Raw genomic sequence first — 22,304 nt, forward strand, 5'->3', positions numbered from 1 at the left:
AAACAAATAGGAATGCATGCTGAAGAAACAGGTTGCCTGGAAGTGACCTGATAATTAACTGGACTGCAACTGGTCCTCCTTCAACAGAAAGGGCAGGAGAGGTTTCTGAATTCTGGGGAAGCAACGCAGCTCATTCCAAGCCTACTTGACATGGCTGGAGTAAAACGTTTCGCTCAAAGCTCTGCAAAAACTGGACCCCTTTATACCAATGAATCGATATATCCACATGCTATCTAACATTTCTGTTCTGTACAGTACCTCTGTGTAACAGCTTCTCTAAGACAATTCTCAAGTGCTGGAGGATGAGCGGTGAAACTTCATACTTGTACACGTCTATCACTGGCACCTGTTGACATCTCCCAAATACTCCATCTGGAGAAGGTAAAAAAAGGGGTGGAGCATAAGGAAAAAGGGTGAATAAATCACATTGTTCTATGACATACCTACATACACTAAGAAATTTGCAATATGTTCTGTTACTATGACAGTTGTACTAAACGTGGTAATGAGAAAGAGATAGTTCCTTGGTCACCTTCCCTTAAAAACTGCTTCACTTTTTGAAACATCCTTTCTGATAATGCCAAAGTAAATAAATAAAGCAATAACTCTCATGAAAACCAGACTGCCCAGGAAACATGTATGTTAGTTTGCAGAGAGAGGGTTTCTTTTTCCCCTCCCTCCTTTTAATACAGGAGCTATGTAGTAGTAAATGAGTGGTGAATCGATAATAAGCAGCCAAGGCTAGTCTAATGTAGCACCCTCTAATGAATGCAATAAAAGGGAGCGGCTCATGCAACAATGAGATATTAATGGAACCTAATTTATTTAGCTCCATTCCATTCATCTAAAATGACAGACCCTTCTCATCAAGCTCTTTTCATATCACACCTTCTAATTAATTTAGGTCCTAATTAGTCTTTATTTAGAGAATTGTTCATTTCAAGACAAGCTTCCTGTGTGGGAAGAAGAAGATAGGCAGAGGAGGGGGAGTTCAAACATTCAAATTACCTTTCTCCCTTCCATACAAAAGACTAATTTAGAACTCGGGTGCTTATAATATCCTCTGACCATCTGCAGCGCTAGGCTTCAAAAAAATGGGTGCATTTATTGTTGTCTTCACCTGTACACAGTGATCCACAGAAAACTATTGAAAATGCAAAAAGTTTAATTAGCATGCTATTCTTCATACTGCTTGTTTTAATTCAGTAATTACTGCAGATATTGCATTCATAATCAAAAGGGACAGTGCAATTTGACTAATAGAACATAACATTGTGAATTAATTTGGAAGTACCTATTTATTTATATGGAGCTTCAACAAGATGAAAGAGTAGATAGAGGGGGAAACAGCTGCTCTCAACATTCAAACAGTCCGTCTATGGTATTATAGAGTACACACCTATATCAAAGTCATTTAATTTACATTATAAACTGGAATATTAACCTAGATTTGAAGAGATGCAGTTAAAATGTTTTTTTTTTAAAAAAAAAAAACAACTCTGCAAATTTTCAAGTGTGATTTCTTCCTAACAGTTTGAGCAACGATTACTCCACACAAAAGATTTCTGCCACACCACCATATATTTTGAGTTAGCTTGGGTTTCATATTTCTCCATCCTACAAAATACTGAGTTCTGAAGCTATGGATAGCTTCTAAGGGATACACGAACGTGTGGTGATGTTTTCCTTCCTGGCGAACGAATGCTTGCTGTATTCTCTACACACTCTTACAACAAAGCAAACTGGTCTGATGAAATGCTTTATCTATTTTGTGTTTCTCATCCTTAGAGATAAGCCTAGCAACTGCCTTTAAGTAGCTACAAAACAACAAGGTTGTTCAGAGTATCCCAACCCAACCTGTTTTTGTTTTCAGATGTTCATTCAATGCATGTGAGGAGCAGGGCTGCACATGCCATTCCCACCCTCCAACTATGTGCATTCCCGGAGAGCTTGGAGAGACCTTGGGGAAGGACTGTGGCTTAATGGTGGTACAGCATCTGCTTCACATGCAAAAAGGTCCGGTTTCAATCCCTGACAGCTCCAGGTAGCGTTGGGAATGTCCCCATTCTGAAACTGGCCACAACCTGAATGTAGACCCAGGGTCCCCAAACTATGGTGCATGGACCATCAATGGTCTGAAGAACACTTACAATTTGAATTCTATAGAATTCTATGGTGTTCAAATTTTGATACAGCACAATACAATGCAATCTGAGAATGATTCCTTAATGAGGGGAAAAGAGAGGACTATAGAGTCTCTAGATAAGAAAATGCTTGATAAGAAAATCAGTTTTAGGGCTTGCCAATCAGAAGGTCGGTGGTTCGAATCCCCGCAACGGGGTGAGCTCCCATTGCTCGGTCCCTGCTCCTGCCAACCTAGCAGTTCGAAAACACGTCAAAGTGCAAGTAGATAAATAGGTACCGCTCCGGCGGGAAGGTAAATGGCGTTTCCATGTGCTGCTCTGGTCAGCCAGAAGCAGCTTAGTCACACTGGCCACATGACCCAGAAGCTGTATGCCAGCTCCCTCGGCCAATAAATCGAGATGAGCGCCGCAACCCCAGAGTTGTCCACAACTGGACCTAATGGTCAGGGGTGCCTTTACCCTTAACTCCACTTAAGGGAACACTACTTTTGCTTATCTTCTTCCCTGATACAGCATATACTGTGGCACTCGCGAAGTTTATTTCTTCAGACATCTTTCTCCGTGTCTGAAAAGGTTCTAGCTACAGTACACTCATTCAGCGTTCCAGGCTTGGGAGAACTCATTACAATTCAAAGAAGTAAGTTCTAATTTTATGTAGTGAAGGAGCTGTTTTAACATTTGTTTTACCAGCATGCCCCCCTGGGATCTGTTGTTCAGTTTAAAAATAAAGACAGATCCACTATGGCACCATGGGCTGCATCTGCCTACTCCAGCAGCCAAACTGCACCACATCATAAGGACACTATCCTGCAAAAAGAACACCAACCTACTTTTTATGTGATATGATATCTCACAAAGCCAAAGACAGTTGCTCTGGTGCATGGATGGGGAATCTCAGGCCGTGTGTGTGTGTGTGTGGGTGTGTCAATTGTGGCTATCCAGGCCTCTCTATCTTCCCAGGGCACATTTCTTCCTAGTCCAGCCTCATATCTCCAGGCTTCACCCCTCAATAGCCCTGGTTCTGTACCCTCTTCAGGTCCTTTTGCCTGCCTGGAAGATGTGCTTGAACTGTGGTAATGCCTCATGTTTCCCTGCCCGGAGAAAAGAGGTGAGTGTAGAAACCTCTCACTTTTGCTGTACAAACATAACAGCCTCACCTGTTGCTCCTCCCATTTTTGCCTCTGGCCCAGTGCCCCACAGGCATGTGGCCTCTGAAAGGTTGCCCATGAGGGAATTTGGCCCCTGGGCTGCAATGGGGCTCCACCCATCCTCTAATGTAAATGTCTCTCTCCCTTTTAAGGGATCCCCTAAATTCTACGCAAAGCTGAAAGTGAAATTAAGGTACCTGAAGTCATTCCTAAAATTGCTAGTTCTACGTCACAGTCCTTGACACACTTCTTTTCATGTTCCTTAAATTGGCTGACTTGAAATTTCATTCGGTGACCTTTAAATGGAAGGGCAATGTCTGCTTCTAATAATGCAGTTGCCACACTGAAGCACTTAAAACACAGTTACTGTATGCATTTGAGCTCCCTACATTATCGGTAGGCAAACTAAGGCCCACGGGCCAGATCAGGCCCAATTGCCTTCTGGATCCAGCCCGCGGATGGTCGGGAATTGCCGTGTGGATCACCAGCGTGCATGTTCTTCCCCTCTCCCTCCTTCTCCCTCACACGGCAGCAGCAACAGCACCTCCTCCCTCCCTCCTCCCCACCCTGCCTAGAGAATGAAGGGGGCTGGGCTTTATTGGTGCTTGAGAGGCCGCCATTTTAAGCAGCCCCTCTCTAGAGCCCTTTTGCACACCGCTCATTGTCCCTTTGCCACTGCCGCCAGCCCCTGCTGCTCGCAAGACACAGGTAAGCAGCCACTGGGGCTCATGGTGCTCTTGCATCACACACACCCCAAATATAGTCTGGCCACCCACATGGTCTGAGGGACAGTGAACTGGCCCCCTGCTGAAAAAGTTTGCTGACCCCTGCCCTACATGGATTAGCATTCACTGCAAGTTTTTAACCATTGGACTTGGCACAGTGTGAGGAGGGGGCAAGGCCAGAATGGCTTCCTGCACAGAGCAACCTCCATGGCAGTTGCTTTCAAAGAACTGGTCACCAATATGTCTAATATACTAATATTTTCTTGGACGGTCTGAGTAACTCAGAACCAGGTGAGCTGACTGTGGTTCCTCTCTAAGCTCATTCAAACAACCCCTGAGTGTGTCATTCCTCCATTAAATAAGAGAAGAGGCACCTCCAGCTCTTGAAATGATGTTGGTCTTAAACTCCCATCAGTCCCTGGAAAGAGGAGAGTTGAAAGACCACAGGTTCCCCATCCCTGCTGTAAATGAACACAAGAAGCAAGGGGAATCTAGTCCAGCTCTACAGTTTCCTCATGGGAAACTTGCTATGTACTGAAATTTTCACCCTGGACCAGCAGGGGGATGTTGTAGATAGTTTTCACTCAGGTCCAGATATGCAAATAAGGGATTGAAAGTGACGTTCAGTGATTGGATAGTTACAGGAAATGGTTACTGTTGCGTTGTAGTGGAGCTCTATATAAGCAGGCTGGCTGAACCGTTCAGTTCAGTTCTGTTCTGGTCTGTGAATAAACAAGAGCTGTTTGAAGAATCGCTGTGTCGTCTGATATGTTCACCCACAACCGAACAAAACTGTTCCGTCAATCGCTCCTCCCTTGGCTCAGATTGCGATTGGGTGTGCAAACTCCAAAAATAGAATGGCAGTTGTACCTAAAGGTGAAGCTTGTGGAAGGGGCTTTGCTCAACCAGTTTGCTACAAGCAAACTGTAATCTGGCCCAATAAGGAAAGCCAGATTCATGCTTAATACTCCATATACAAACAATAATTTCTCACCAATATCCAAGCTTGTCATTTTTTAAAAATGTTTGTATATAACCTTCATTTTCTGATTGATTAATCTTGACAGGAGTTGCTCCACAAAGCCCTATGTACAAGTTTTTCACACATTCAGAATTGCACATGGGAGGGATATGGCATCATGGAACAATATCTATATTAGTAGATTTTTCAGCTTATTCTTCACTTCATACAGCCATCCATAGCCTGTGGGGGGTTTCTGTTAAAAATCTTTTCCCAGAATCTCTCTTCATTAGAGCTAGTCGAGGTCTTTGGGTTTTGCTTTGTTTTTTGCTTCTTCTTCTTCTCATGTTCATTCTACTACAGTGGTAGCTGGTGAAGGAGGTTTCTCAGTAGAAACCACTGTTATATTGTGGTAATTGAGAAGGGACTGACCATACTGTCTGCTGTACTCCCTGCCTCCAATAACATGTCTTGGCATGTGAAATTGTGTGTAGAAATTCCCTCCTCTATTGCCACACAATGGAGGATTTGACTAGCAAGCTGCCTCATCAGCCACAAGTGTTCTGTTGCTTTTTTTCCTACCTTAAATTTAATTGTTCTAGAGCAGCAGCAGACAACCCGTGGCCCTCCAGATATTGTTGGGACTCCAACGCCCATCAGCCCCAGTCAGCATAGCCAATGGTCAGAGACAGTGGGAGTTGTAATACAGCAACATCTGTAAGGCCATAGGTTTCCAACTCCTCTTCCAGATAGCGGAAGCTAATTTCAGACAGCCATCATCCCCACTCCACATACTCCCAAGAGACACTAACCTTTTTTTCTGATTTGGCTCATTTTCCCCCAGCAACGCTGCAAATAATCCTCTCAACTGTCGCAGTCACTTATATACCAATTTTGCCTCTCATTTAATTGCAAAACTGTCATTTGAAGCTTTCGAAACCTCTCCCACGAGGCAGCTCTCAGGCTGCTTGTGTTCACACTGCTTTTGGTTAGAAAATAACTGTGGGTTTCAAATTTTATTTTTTATTTTTGTGTAGAGCTCACAATAGTTTGAGAACCTCTTTTGTAGACTCAAACAACTGTAGTTGGGCAGAGAGATACTTCTTGAATACTCTGCAACCCTAATGAGACTGAGAGAGATTTCTTTTGAAGTGGGTTCGGTACGTTGTTAAGCAGACCACATTTTTATGATGTGAAACTATTAGGCTGCTTTAAACAGGTGGATGCAACCAACAGTTGCAGTTGTAATCCTGAAGAAGTGTGCATGCACACGAAAGCTCATACCAAGAACTAACTTAGTTGGTCTTTAAGGTGCTACTGGAAGGGGAAAAATTTTTAGTTGTAATCCTGTTACTATTATGACACAGTACCGCGTTTTATATGAGATTACTCTGGAGTAAGTTATATTAAGGTCACCACTGAGGATAGAGAACTCCAGCTTGTCCCCAGAATGATATTGCACAGTCACTGGTGGTTAAATGTTTATTTTTCATTCTTTCATTTGTTGCAAAAGGGATTCCAGAGCCATGTTTTCTTTCCAACATCCCATTAATCTGGAAAGAGCTCAGTGGCACCAGTTGGACTACCCTGAAGTTAATGGTTTGAGGCTTAAGGATGCAGACGGAAAACAGCACAGATGCCTTCTTATTGCGGGCACCCTTCCAAAAAAATAAAAGTATTTACTCTGGAACAAGGGAAGAACTTAAGCCACAATGCACTCAATTTAATGAAAGTAAAGGGGTTTTTTTTGGTTTAAGTTACTACCGTAAACCTGTCAAGCAAACTTGGTTCGCAATAAAGCTCACTCTCCCCAGCCGCAGTCATATTTGGAGCTACCTGTTAAGGGTGGAAAGATGAGCAGCAGGGCAGCAAAAAGGAGGTTTATCTATGGCAGCTAATCTCCTCAATCAACAGCACTCTGCTCTGCTCAACAGCCGTTGCCAAGTAACAGGCCAGAGCTTCTCTTATCGGCTTCCTAATGTTTCATTGACTATTCAGACAAGAATAGAAAGCTGTGACATGGAGGGTTATATGCAGCACAAAATGAAAACGGCACATTATGTGGGAAGAAAAAGAGAAATCTTTTAGTCCTTTTTTCAAAAAAAATAAAATATCTGGATAGTCAGTGGCTATTGTTCCTGTCCTCCACCATCACCTCGCCCACCAAGGTAATTTTCTGCACTGCTCATTCTAAACCACAAAAAAACAAACAGGGGGAAGTTATAAATTTGCATGCATAAGACTCTTTTGGTCTTTCTTGGTAAGAGCTCAGCCATTCATTGACATCACCAATTCCCTCTATAAAGGAAAGCAGCCATTTCTCAGTTGCACGTTCCACCGGCAGATCAGAGTACTGGTGGCAATGATGAAGGGGATTGGAATCTTTGTACATTACGCCCTGCTTGTAATAAAGGCAAATGCATGTCAAATTGGCAACGTTAAAATTTTATCTACAACAACATCTCTCACGTACACAGAGAAGGATAGCAATTTCCAACTGGATCATTACTCATACAGCCTCTGCACTTGTTTCCCATTCACATTCCAGGTTAGGCACATGAAATTTCTTGTTTTAATACTTTAATACTTTAATAAAAACCCGATTTTCAGTGCAGAAGCATTTAATTAAAAACCTTAATTATGAGATGGAGTTTAAAAACAGGATCTTCTGTCATTCTCTCTTCAGGGTAATAAATAATCAAAAATTCTTATGCTTATCTTGCTAAATGTTACATAATACTTGGTAAGCACGTGGTATGAATACTTCCAATCTAAAACAAAAACCTTATTTTGTAACATGTATTTTATATCACATTCATAAATATTGGCTGCACAGGAATTTCCTCAAAATTCGCACTCCTGTAAATGAAGACATGAACACAGCACCAGAATATTTCACTAAACCACATGGATGCAATATGTGATTTATTGACATATTATGCAAATACATACTACATAGACAGAACCATATCTCCCATTACATTTCAGAGGCACACATGAAACACTTTGGAGTAACATATTCCATGTCATATAGGATCAGAGAATCACAATGTATACTTATATCACAGAGTGAAGGCCAAGAAAGCTAAGTGCACAGGAAGCATCATTTGCAACAGAAGTTACTATCTTGACTTAGGGCAGAACTACATGTTATGAATTGCATTGTTGTTCCTTTAGAAGATTATTTTTGTCAGGCATTGAAATCTGCAATTTGAAGTGGAAGGCCAATTTTTTTGGGGGGGGGGGAGAAAGAATAGGCTTCTTAATACTTTTTCCTACATGATCAAACCTTTACTACAAGATCAAACCTATCCATTCTGAAGGAAATCAGCCCTGAGTGCTCACTGGAAGGACAGGTCCTAAAGCTGAGGCTCCAATACTTTGGCCACCTCATGAGAAGAGAAGATTCCCTGGGAAAGACCCTGATGTTGGGAGAGATGGAGGGCACAAGGAGAAGGGGATGACAGAGGACGAGATGGTTGGACAGTGTTCTAGAAGCTCCTAACGCAAGTTTGACCAAACTGCAGGAGGCAGTGGAAGACAGGAGTGCCTGGCGTGCTCTGGCCCATGGGGTCATGAAGAGTCGGACATGACTAAACGACTAGAGAAGCTGCTTCCACTACTAATGAAGAAAAGATACAAGTAGCAGCACCTTTCCCCCCACCTGGAGTTAAAGAAATTGTGGCACAATTTTCAGATGAAAAATAGCTCAAGGGAGGGGGGCCACTAGGGGGCGCATTGGAAGATGGCCGACAATACTATCTCTCCGACTCACACGGGGTAATTAAGAGGCTGTTATGGGAGTAGGCAGCCCTCCTTGTTGCCCCAAGGAAATGGGGAACACTGCCCTTGCCTGCTGTGCCCATAAATCACCCCCTAATTCGAAAGAAGGGGGTGAGGGCCCTAGGCAGAATGCCCCCGTGTGGACCTCGGCTCTCCTGGACGCTGTCTCTGATCGCGCACTAGCTGCAGCAATTCGGAATAATTAATTACAAAAGAAGCAAATGCACATATTTCAAGTGAAGAAGGGGAGTGAAGTCTGCTAATTTAAGTGACCTCTGCGAAAGAAGATGACGGGTTGGAGAAACAGGAATATTTTACGATGAAGATACACCAAAGGCTGGGTATGTTGGGACTGAATGGGGGGGGGAACCTTTTTTACTTTCCTTCTATGTGATTTACAAGAACCCCTCCTCATTAGAATCGTCGGTTGAACTGACCCAAGCAGGATGATTAAGGTCTGTGTGGAGATAAACTTTAACCAAAAGTATGCTTTATGGAGATCGAGAAGTAATAAGAGCTTTTGAGAATGGCGCAGCAATTAATTCGGAGTTGCCATCTTGCCAAAGGATTTATAGCCAGGAGGAAGAACGGACTTGTTTTTAGACTGCATTCCTAGTGAATCTCCTCAGAGGTTTTGAGAAAGGAGGCAGATTGGTGAAGATTAATGACGCTAAGACTGTTTTGATGTATGGAAGTGATGTTACATGGAAAACGTCTGGATATGGCTACTGGATAAAAAATAATAATATCTACGCAGGATTACAAACTGTTCTAACCAGCTTGCGGAGACTATCAGAGGTCACAAAGAGAAAGGAAAAATATATGAAAATAACAACAAGAGATGTGGAAAAACAATAAGAAAGGACTGGATAGTACTGTGAACATCATAAGGTTAGATTTGTGGACATTAAAACAGCAGTAAGAAGCAAGAAGTTGATTGGATCCCCTTCGGAATTTGAAATATGGGTACCCCCAACAAAAATTTAAAATTCGGCTGTGTAATTTGGAATTTATGTAATTTGGTTTGATTTGATGTGACTGGTCGGTTAATAAAAAAATATTCTCAAAAAGAAAAATAGCTCAAGGGAAAATGGTTAAGAAGCCTCTCTGCAACACATTGGGCAATCTGCAGCTGCATTATAATTTGTAAGTACGAGCAAAACTATAAGAAACTATCTTCTAGTTACTTCATAACTTGAGTATCATCAAGCAAGTAACACCAAGCAAATGACAGATAGATACAGATACAGCAATAGTTACAGACAGAAGCGATGATAGTTGGATAACTATAACTATAGAAACAGATATAGACCTATGTCCGTATCATAAGATGTAATCCATTGTGGTACTAACCACTGTACAGAACACAAAAGCGACAAGCAGATGGACAAGATTAGAGTGGGTGGAAACTACTTCAAAGTAATGGAGAGGCTGGATTATATATTTCCCACTTACATGTAGTTATGAACATCAGCACAAATTGACCCAGTTTGTTCTTGTATTGTGCTGCTTATACCTTACAACCCAGGAGAAAGTCTTGCAAAGCTCATTAGAAGAAAATGCGCGCTCAGACTGAAAACACACTTATAGCTTTCAATGACATCTAACTGAAAATTATGTGCTTGGGACAGGTTTCTGTGTTGTTCACCACAGCACAAGACGAGCATCTCAATTTGAAAAACCATTTAAATAACCTTTATGGACACAAAAAAACCAAAACAAACAAGTTGTCCTCTGATACCCAGCCTTGTTCCAGAGAATACTTTTGTTGTTGTTGTTTACATTTGCATTACCATCCCTAAGTGGTGAATTTTCCACAGCCTGTGCCCACAGTTACCTGCAACTACAAGAAGCCCATTTCCTTCTCAGGCGGTCTTAAGTCTGGCTTTGGACCTGACTGGGGAGCAATCAATCAAAGCCATCTCCACAGGTGGCATCCCAACAACCAGCTTCCTTACATCCTGCTCTCTTCTCCTTGCTGCTACTCAATGTGGCGCCCTCAGTATCAGACATGACATTCCTGACTGCATCTGATTCCCTCGGTCCCCTTTCCCTGTCCACATCCATCACGCATGTGCTGCTCCCTGTTGCCTTCATATGGCCCCAGCCCAACACCAAACCTACCAATTGAAACAGCAGGTTGAAATTGCTATTTATAATAATAATATAATAATAATAATAATTTATTATTTATACCCCGCCCATCTGGCTGGGTCTGCCCAGCCACTCTGGACGGCTTCCAACAAAACACTAAAATACAATAACCTATTAAACATTAAAAGCTTCCCTAAACAGGGCTGCCTTTAGATGTCTTCTAAAAGTTTGGTAGTTATTTTTCTCTTTGACAACTGGTGGGAGGGCGTTCCACAGGGCAGGCGCCACTACCGAGAAGGCCCTCTGCCTGGTTCTCTGTAACTTGGCTTGTCGCAGGGAGGGAACCACCAGAAGGCCCTCGGCGCTGGACCTCAGTGTCCAGGCAGAACGATGGGGGTGGAGATGCTCCTTCGGGTATACTGTCTTTCACAATACCTCGGTATTCACAATAAATAAAACTGGAAATGGATATCACCCCTTACAAAAAGCCCACCATGAAAGATCTTGCTCTTTCATACTTTCCTATGTGCACATGCAGATACAGACATTCTTGTGCACCTAAAAATGGGGAAAGGTCATGGAGGATAAAGGATAAGTGACTATGGTCTGCCCACTGGTATGGATGCTAAGCAGTGGCATGTCAATGAATATCCAAACAAAATGTGTGGAAGCTTATATGCTGATCACACACACCAGATCTGAATGCAATGCAAGGACTCCATCTGGCAGCACCCTAACTTAAGTCCATTGACTTCAATAGGTTTATCATGACTATGACTTAGCTGAATACAACCCAGTAAGCTTGAAGGACGACATTTTAAAGTGTTGTAGAAAGGGACTGCCTGGCAGTGCATGCAGTGAGCTTTTTTGCACACCTGCTACTGCTGATATAAACACAGACACTCTTAGTGCAATAACCACACTTATCAATTTATTTTCATTTTTTCTGCCACTTAACAGCAGTTCTGCGAATGAGGAAATTGTTCTGTGCTGTTTGAATTATTGAACAGATCCAACAAGACATCAAGCAGTTTGGAGGGGAACCAATCAAATTATTTTAACAGTATTTTGTAGCAAATTCATGTGGGATGCAACTGTTTTCTCTTATTATCTTCAACAAGGCCCCGTTAGCCAGACATCTATTATCTGCCCCAATTATCTAAATTCCCGGTATGTTCATATGTAGCACTATGTCAAGACATACCAACAAAAACAGCATTCTTGCTTAACCAAACATTTAATTATCTGAATGTTTTCAGTTGCTTTCCTGACAATTTGGATAAACAAGATTGGACTCGTGTACAAATCAGTGCCACAAATATATACCAATAACTAAGAACCAGCAGGCCTGTCAATTATAACAAAGTAATACAGCTTAATGGGAGGGTGCGGAATAATGTAGGTCTTTAGGTTAGCTGGTTCTATTAAGCCACCTTTCCTTTCATAAACAAACTAAAACACTTTCAATGGCGGTGGGAGGATGCAAAGTCTACATATTGCAATTCTTCCTTGTTGCACTTTGGTTCTGGTGTTTTTAAAGGCTTCAGAATAATTTCTGTAAAACCAACATGGATCATCTTTAATTACTATGTTGCAACCATGGTTATTTAAAAACCCAGCTTCAGAATAGTAGATGACAAACATTAATGAGCAGTAATGCACACATGGTATTGTAAATGAAAGGATAATGAAAGCAATTTATTTGAAAATTAAAATATGATTAAGAATGGCAGTCTGAACTAGGGCGCAGATGCGTGGCGGGGGGAAAAAGCAACCAACATGCAACCAGACTCTCATTAATTTAGGGACTTTGTGAAATTGCTTTTCTTTCTCTGACAGTTTTTAATATAGAGTAACTTAACTAGCAGGCCGGGTATGTAGCCCAGAAGCCTCAGCCTCTTTGGAGAGGTTCATTGGAGTTGGAGTACAATACTAGGGAAGAGTATTGAATATATATATATATATACTGCTACCCAACACATTCTTTTAGGTTGGGATACCAATAGTTTAATCTGTAACACAAACCAGTTAAATCATGTTACTGATCTATAGGGATGTGGGTGGCGCTGTGGTCTAAACCACTGAGCCTCTTGGGCTTGCCAATCAGAAGGTCAGCAGTTCGAATCCCTGCAATGGAGTGAGCTCCCATTGCTCGGTCCCTGCTCCTGCCAACCTAGCAGTTCAAAAGCATGTCCAAAAGTGCAAGTAGATAAATAGGTACCACTCCGGCGGGAAGGTAAACGGCATTTCCGTGCGCTGCTCTGGTTCGCCAGAAGCGGCTTAGTCATGCTGGCCACATGACCCAGAAGCTGTACGCCGGCTCCCTTGGCCAATAAAGCGAGATGAGTGCCACTACCCCAGAGTCAGCCACGACTGGACCTAACAGTCAGGGGAACCTTTACCTTTGCCTTTACAGCTCATTATATTGGTGTTCAAGTATCTGAGACACATATCAATAAGAACATCAGAAGGGCTTCAGAGTATTGGGCCAAAGCAGTTCTATTTCCAAATGCCTACAGGAAACTCACAAGGCAATCATGAACAGGGCTTTTTTTCAGCTGGAACTCAGCAGAACTCAGTTCCAACACCTCTCATGTGGGCACCATTGCCATCCTAAGAGAATGAGGGAGGCGTTCTTGGCGAGTTCTGGCACCTCTTTCCACACCCCAGAAAAATAGCACTAGTCATGAAGGTAACAGCGCTTCCATATTGTATGCACTCAACAGCTGGCGTTCAGGTTAATACTCCATCTGAACATATTTAGCTGCCATGTTAGGCCAAATATGGGTGGAAGATCTCATATGTAGCTTGTGATTATTTTTCAGACTTTTTCCCTTCTTTATATGCTTAGCGCAGCCACTGGGGCTGAAATTTGAAATGGAAGGCTTCCCCCACCCCACCCCCTTTGTGTCATTCTTTAACACTAAGCTATATAGGTATAGTTTGTGGTTATTATGGATGGGTACAGTAGCAATTTAAAATTGTAAAACGGCATGTGTAAAAGGGCCAGTTCAAACATTAGACACTGCCATCTATGGTCAGAAACCTGGATCACACTGGAAATTCTTTTTTTAAAAATTCTCTCTCTTATCAGGAAAAAATACCACAATATAATCTTTTCAATCAAAAGAAGAGAGGCAAAGCAGGAAAAAAACATTTTTAGATTTATTCCGGATAGGATTTCTTATCTATCAGCACTTTTAAACAATTTTAGCACTCTGGATGTTCTCTCAAGAAAGTGGTATATATATATAGTAAATGTTTCATTTCTAGCCTGTTAGCTGCACTACACTTGACATATTAAAACGATATAAAAGAATATCAAATTATTTTTTAATAAAACAAAACCCAACAATTAATCCTAATTACAGGCCACATTAATCAGAGCACTTTTTCAGCGAGAAAGATACCGCCTTGGCCTGGGGCTTAAGGATCAAGGTCAATGCAAATTCTATTTTAAGAAAAGGTTGGAATTTGTCAGATGTCATTGATGACTGGCCAATTCCCTCAGCATAAAAAAGGAAAGAATACCATGCTGCTAACAAAAAGTTTTCCTGTTTGGCCATAGTCAAGAACAGTTGTATGAGCTTGCCCATGATTAATTGATCCCAGCATTGCTAGTTCTGTCCATACTGAGACATAAAAGTATTCACAAGGTGCTCATGAGGTAAACAAACTTTACCTCCAAACCTGAAACAGAAACCCAGTTTGAATTATGGTTTACAAGTCTGATTTGGAGGCATACTCTGGCTTGTATTAATCAATTGGGACAAACTTTGTAACCCAAAGCAATGAAGGGATTCTTTAAAATATATATATATTGCTCAATTTCCACATAACAAATTATCAAACCATATAATCGCCTACATAATTTACCCCCTTTCCCCCCTCCCCCCCAAAGGATTTCCCTCAGCTCCTCTCCCTGATTTCACTGCACATATTTTCTCTGCATATTATAAAATTGTATACCGGTATATCCTTACATATCTGTCCATCATGTTATAAATAATAAATTTGTGTATGTTTATTGAAAACCTGCCAAGGAGTCCAGTTCATTTTGTTGTGTTTTTAAAGCAATGAAGGGATTCTTCAGCTACCTTCATGCCTCTCACCTTGTCAACATGCTTTCCTACCACTGTACGTAGTTCAACTCAACTACACATACTATCATCTAAGTCCATTTTAAACATACAATAAAGTAGGTTCTTCCCTGTAAAATCCCTTGTGAAGAACAAGTTAATCTTTAAAGGCACCACAGAATTGTTTGTTTCTTTGTTTTAACAGTGGGGCCATACTATGTTTTAAAAGAAGATCAAAATCATATGTGTAGATAGAAAATCTGTTTCACTATTAGGCATTGAAGTTTGAGGTATCCTCTGCTTGTGGCGAAAAGAAACATTTGTTGTGCAACTTTCCACTTTTTAATAATATGGAAGAAAGCAATGCAAGTACTGCAATCTTGTGAACAAACTATTCTGTGAATTTAATATCTTACTGTAAATTTAGAGTCTTGATGAAAAGCTTTTCCATGGCTAGAAGAAACCACAGAAATTGGGTCAAACTATTTCCCAGGATGTTCCTACATTTTAAAAGCATGAGTGAAGAACAGCGTCAAGTCGGTGGGCCAACTCCATCTCCAACTGCTGCAGGCAAACTTTTGACCTGCCAATCACCTGGTGTAGTTATGACATTAGCTGACAAGTTCAAAGGCACTTGCTTTTGGTACTGATCAGCTGATTGGCGCTGAGAGCAAGCTGCTTTGAAGGCACACTCAAGGATTCCTTTGAAGTCGGTTTGCAGGTACAATTTGCATTCAAACCATGCCTGCAAGCAGAGAAATGCATTTCCATTTGCAGGCTCAGTTTCAATCCACCACTGCAAATAGATTCTCCTTTCAGTAAAAGCTGGTGCAAAGTCCTGCCACACCGCCAGGTGCAGAGGGGCAAGATCTCCACCTCTCACCCAGCGACAAAGCTGGGAGGTGGAACGGTTAAACCAGCCCTTATGGGTGCCGCTTGAGAAAGCTACCTCATCCTGACTCATGAGTGGACCATCTCTGGCAAGGGCTTTCCAAGCACCACCAATCAAAAGTTCAGGGATTTAAAGGCATTGCTCATCAGCTGATGCTCCATGCTGTCAGGTATAGAGCAAAGGAGGGATGCGGGTGGCGCTGTGGGTTAAACCACAGAGCCTAGGACTTGCTGATCAGAAGGTCGGTGGTTCGAATCCCCGCGACGGGGTGTGCTCCCGTTGCTCAGTCCCTGCTCCTGCCAACCTAGTAGTTCGAAAGCACATCAAAGTGCAAGTAGGTAAATAGTTACCGCTCTGGCGGGAAGGTAAATGGCGTTTACGTGCGCTGCTCTGATTTGCCAGAAGCGCTTTAGTCATGCTGGCCACATGACCCGGAAGCTGTATGCCAGCTCCCTCGGCCAATAAAGCAAGATGAGCACCACAACCCCATAGTCGGTCACGACTGGACCTAATGGTCAGGGGTCCCTTTACCCTTTACCTTTATAGAGCAGAGGGATATGGCTTAACAAATAGCAAACAGCTTCACAGTCAAACGGGGAGGCCCTAATTAAGGCCATGATCCAGAGATTGTCCATCACTGCTTTAAAGTATTGTTCAAATGTTCAGGTTCTGAACATGGGTGTATATACTGTATGATAAATACACACACACACAAACCTGTCACTCAAGACAGACACTGATGAAATCCAGCTAAACAAGAGTAAAACCTTGTTTGAGTAAATGAGAAGGAATAAACATGAGTAATAAACTGGACCAAGGTCTGGTCCAAAAGTATATGAGACTACCTATGTTAAAGCTATGTAGGTCTAGGTGTGGTCAATGCCTACATCATTAAACACATTGATTGGGTGAACACCTGGGAGTGTATGCTGCCTTGGGGTCCATCATGGCATAAAAATGGCACAAAAATGTAGCAAAGTGTTTTTCTTTAAACAAAAAACAAAATGTAGACATGTAAGTACAGCGTAAAGAGATTCTTAACATTACTTAGAGTGTCTTTTATTAACAATACCCTTTGAGATAATTACAAAGGATGCTGTTTGTCTATAAAGTAAGTTCTGCCTAAAACTCATATGAAGGAAATAAGGCAGCTCCAAGGAAAATGCCAATATGCCACAGAACAACATTATGGAAATAGAAATTGGACACCAGATTGAGCTGACCTTGGAGACTTGGCTTATCACAGATGAAAATGACTTGTGAAATGACAATTTGGCCATAATTGACTAATGCTCTTCTGAAAAAAGGCTTCCCCACTTCTGTTGACTAAGAATGCCATTTACCACACAGCACTGAACAGGATGTTCTTAAATTCCACTATTTTAGTACATTAAAATTTTGAGCCTTTTTCTTAAGCTTTAGGGAAAACAAAATCATACTTAGGCTTCAAATGAAACGTGAGCAAGAGCAATTAATAATATTCATAACAAAAGAGTTGTTTCCTTACAATTTATTCTTGTGCTCACACAGAGAGAAGAAGATTGCTATTCAAGAGTATATGTGCTTTTGCCCTTATTCACCATTCATTTGCTACACCTCTGAATCAAAGGCACATACAGTTATCTAGAAGGGTTGGTGTAGACCTAAAGGTCTATTCCCACATCCGAAATGCCCCATCCACTTTTGCTGATGCAGTGACTCATTAAGACCAGCATTTGCGGAGCCCTCCACTGTTGCACCCTCAAGGGAGAAAGGTACCAAAATCTAGATTTTTCTCTAAAAGCTTCTGTCACAAATCCAAGGCATCGTAGCAAGCCTGTTGAGTTTGAAATATGCCCCGTCTCTAGTAGAAGAGATTGCACAGAGAGAGACAGTACCTTGTATCCTGCTAGTGGGTTTCTAAGCGGAGAGACAGAAAGGTTTATTCACCCTCTTAGAAAATCACTTTTATCATATGCAGCCTCATTCACCCCCTTGAATAAGGCATAAGACAGGCATAGGCAAACTCGTTCCTCCAGCTGTTTTGGGACTACAACTCCCGTCATCCCTGGCCACTGGTTCTGTTAGCTAGGGGTGATGGGAGTTGTAGTCCCAAAGCATCTGGAGGGCTGAGTTTGCCTTTGCCTGGCATAAGATATGAACTGTTAACTTTTATTGGAAGTCAGATAGTCCTGACCTTCAAAGGGACTTCAGCTAGGCCACTGCTTAGTGGTTGAAATTTGTGTGATTAGCTGTCTAGTGGAACCACATGAAGAGTATTAGGGTTGCCTCCATTATAATGAAACAAAGCTCATTGTGGTAGATTAAAAAAAAAATTATATTCAATCTTGGGATTGAATTAGCAGTCTGCCATGAGGCAAGCTACTGCCTTGGAATGTGTATGCTTTAAGTCTTTGTCAGTGCAGTCCGATACATCTACTCAGAAGAAAGTCCTGTTGAATCTCTGCATGGTGCCCTTCTGGACTATAGCTCATGGTTAGTGAGGAAGGAGCTTAACCATAAGTCCTGGTTCAGCCAACATGCTAAGCCAAACTTTGTTGGCACAATGCATCAGTAAAAGGGACGGGTAGGAGCAATATGGCTGTGGACGCCTCTCTGAGACCTCACACATTTACAATGCCTTGATATAGTTTGGCTTTCCATATCATCTGAAGCAGCCCAATTTGTTATAAGGTGCACCTGCCCACAGAAAGCAGATACCATACAAAGAAGAACAGAATTTAATACTGGGAGAAATTACTTTTCGCTTTAAGAGTGCTGTTCAAAAAGATGAAAAAAACCAAGAAGTTGCCTCTGGTTTTTCTAGGTTTTGCTATCTTAACTGAAGCCAGCTATCAAATTAAAATAAAACTGATAATTTCTTAGCAAGCGGGGTGGGGGCAGGGGAACCAATAACACAAAAATTGTCAAAATGAATAGGACTTAATGAAAGTCTCAATTCTTTTTTTCCTGTTTGGAATACTTAATTAACATATTTATTGAATTACATTGGCAATGTGGACAGGAATACATTGAAATGCATTGATTTACCCTTCTTCCTCTCAACTTAAAAGCAGCACAGATGCACAACAGCTCCTCATCTTGTTTCTGTCACCTCCTTTTTCAAGAGCCCCCCCAAATCGGCAATTTAAAACTTATTAATTCTATATCCAGTATGTACTGTTAATGACATTAATGATGCGCAGAGCACATCAGAATGAGGTACGTTCAAAAGGAGGGTCACGTGCTGATCTTACAAATTTTAAATCAAACAAGGAGCTCTGTAGACCTCCCGACTCTTCAGGCTGTTTTAACAACTGAGCACTAGAGATCATTCTGAATGTCATTATACATCAAAAAGATGAAAGATGTGCCTCCCCTGTCATATCTGATGTACCATTTGCAGAACACAATTTAATTGTATGTTATAGCAACGCCTGCCAAGAAACACTATCATTGAGGATAAAACGTATTGGCACTGCATGCTGCAGCAAAACTGGAAAAGGTGGAGAGTATGGCAGGCAAAATGGTGAAGGGTACACACAGGAGTAGCTCTTCAGTACTGAATGAAGGAAGCCTAAAGATGTGTCTGAAAAGCATGAAAGGTTGAGAAGAGCTGAATAGGGAACAGCTGTTGAGCCTTTCCTGTCATTCACTAACAAGGCGGCAGGAACGAAGCGAACGTAAGCAGAGTTCAGAGCAGCAGACTTATAAATAGTAAACAAAAATAATTGAGTCGTCCCCCCCCCCATCCTCTCCCCTGAGCAAACTCAACTCGGTTCCATGGAACATGCAAATGTGCACTCCCAGTTTGTTTATTTATTTATTTAAAAATGGCTTTTAGAAATTCAAGAAAATGTTAGGAACAACATCAGGGAGAAAGGACACTGCATGCAGTGAAGAAGAACTGCAAAAACATGCTGCCCTGCTGATCTCCTTCTAAATACCTGAAATAATATTCATAGGCACAGATAACTGGTTCAGAGCGGGTCACTGGACCAATCCGTCCAGGTCCTTGTCTAAAACAACTGCTGCCATTTCTGGTTAATTGAGGAGTTAAAAGCAACAGCAACCTACCATAGAAATGAGGTGCAGGGACAGAGATGATGAAGCAGGAAACTGGAGAAGATAAAGAGTGCACAACAGTTTTTGTGGTTAGTGTTACGTACTGAAGTTCTCACCCTGGGCCAGCAGGGGGATACTGTAGATAGTTATGCAAATGAAGGATCGAAAGTGACGTTCAGTGATTGGATGGATACTGTAGATAGTTATGCAAATCAAGGAACGAAAGTGACATTCAGTGATTGGATGGTTACTGTAGATAGTTATGCAAATCAAGGAACGAAAGTGATGTTCAGTGATTGGATAGTTTTAGAAAGTTGTTACAGTAACAAGGTACTGGAGCTCTATATAAGCAGGCTGACTGAGCCCTTCAGCTCAGTTCTGTTCTGGCATCTGAATAAAGAAGAGCTGTTTGAAGAATCGCTGTGTCGTCTGATATGTTCACCCACGACTTAACAGTTAGGTTAAAAATATTGTGTAACAGGCCTTACGTCAGAAGATAGTTTAGAATCATTAAACTGAGAAATATTGGTATGTTTCTGTAAAGCTCAGAGAATGGTCTAAAGGCGACTGGGTGTGGCTCCATTGTCTCTGGAGCTAAGCATGACAGGCACTGCGTGTACCTCAGAACTACTGAGATCGTATCACCAGCTTTGGTGTGTAGTGCCCAGGATCAAACTTGCATGGTCAGGCATACAACTGGAGTGCCCCTAAATATTTGGAGAGCATTTCTGCATAGTTACAAAGAACAATTAACCGTATATTTTCTGCCCTGGGTAGCAGGATGCCTGCTTGCATGTTTTCACCTCCTGCAGAGAGTTGCAAATTGCTGTATAATGCCATCTCAAAAAGGCATATCAGTTAAAGGTGAGCCACTTCAGCTGGTAGGCAGGTGCTAATACATTTGCAGGGACATGTGCGTGGAGTGCTGAAAAAGGCACAGAAAGCAGGCTGATGTGCCTTTTCAATAATCCTTCTGGCATTTCAGCCAACAATTATATTTCTCATTAGCAACTGCTTTTTTACACGTTCTCTCTCTGTTTTCATTTTGTGCAACTCCAGAGTTTGTTCCATGGTGCCTACTTCAGAAGATACAGGTCTCTGCTTATTTTTAGCTTTCTACGCAATCATCTGCTGCTTACAAAAAAATGCTCTGCACTTTAAAACAGCCTTTCTGCATGTATGGGTTAAACTAGGCAATATATTAAAAGTGTGATCACAACCAATGTTCTAAGAATACATGGCTGGCTTGTTAACCATTTAATCTTGAATCTATCCAAGCATGGGCATATGAATCTTGGTTGTCACAAATCTCACGTCTCACTTTAGCCCCCAACCCATATTCCTGACATCTGAAATACCACACTAGGCATTGCAGTGTGTAGTACTTAAGACCTACATCAATTGATGAAAGACCTATATTAAATAACTATTTACAGTATAAGTTTAAGCATTGGTATTGGGGAAGAGCAGGGCACTTGTGCTTTAACAGCTGTGTGCCAAGCAGAAATTCAACAGATTTAGCCTTTTCTATTAAAGCAATACAATCATGGGGAAAACTTCACCTGTTGGTATTCTTTCTGCGTTGCTATTTAGCCTTATTCCAGGACTGCAGAACTTGGGATTTGTTGTTATTGTTTTTAAAGTTAAGTAAGTGGACTCCCAACACAACATCTTAAAAAAACAGTCCAATAGGCATCTGGTAGGGTGTGGTGCTTGAGGATGAATGGAAACTGAGGGTTTTTTTGGTCATCTGGACCACTAGTAAATTATGATACAAATCTGCATATGACATGGCAATTTACCCCCTCTGCTGTGGGTGGGGCAAAGGACCCAACTCACATGCAGGGCACCAGATCCAGAAGACCCTGCTGGCAACCCTGCCATCAACTCAACCTTAACCTCCAATAGCCCAATGCCATTACTGGTCTGACAGCCCAACTGCAAATTCCATCAACTTTAGACAGAAAGTATATCACGTTGCTTCATCATTCAATTATTTTGAATGGGAATCTTTCCCTGCAGGGCTCTTCGGAATTTGGAATTCTAGGTGGAACTACAGAAAAGCTCCTTTAGGTAAGTTGCCTGTTGAATATTTGGCAGCCCTAAAATACTCCCCTCAAAGAATAAGGTATTTTTATTATTTTTATTATTATCATCATCATCATTATTATTAAATACTTGTATTGTTTTGAGAAACGTTCAGTATCATTTGAAGCAAAAATTTACTAATGTTTTGGGGAAATCTTTTTCATTACCTATTATATTTGTTGGCTTTTAACCTGCATTCTTTTTACCTTTCAGCAGACATTCTGCAGCATAAATCCAAGACTGCAAAACTTGGGGGAGTTGCTACTGGGAATCTAGTTCTGTAAACTTTTTTATTAAGAAGTGAGAAAGGAGGCTGGTAGGGTTTAATGCTTTCTTCTCATGGGTC

The 22,304-nt window shown here is 41.6% G+C and overlaps 1 protein-coding gene across 3 annotated transcripts in view; it reads right to left on the reverse strand.

Annotated features, from left to right (window-relative positions):
- The window catches only part of PTPRN2 (protein tyrosine phosphatase receptor type N2), a 608,972-nt gene that overhangs the window by 509,111 nt on the left and 77,557 nt on the right, over positions 1 to 22,304 (reverse strand). For all 3 annotated transcript variants that reach the window (XM_053409492.1, XM_053409491.1, XM_053409490.1), the window contains exon 3: positions 259 to 372. In XM_053409492.1, the coding sequence (XP_053265467.1) occupies positions 259 to 372 (114 nt within the window). The remainder of the gene's footprint in view (positions 1 to 258; positions 373 to 22,304) is intronic.

Source organism: Podarcis raffonei, chromosome 12, assembly GCF_027172205.1.
Source record: "Podarcis raffonei isolate rPodRaf1 chromosome 12, rPodRaf1.pri, whole genome shotgun sequence".
Classification (NCBI taxonomy): Eukaryota; Metazoa; Chordata; class Lepidosauria; order Squamata; family Lacertidae; genus Podarcis; species Podarcis raffonei.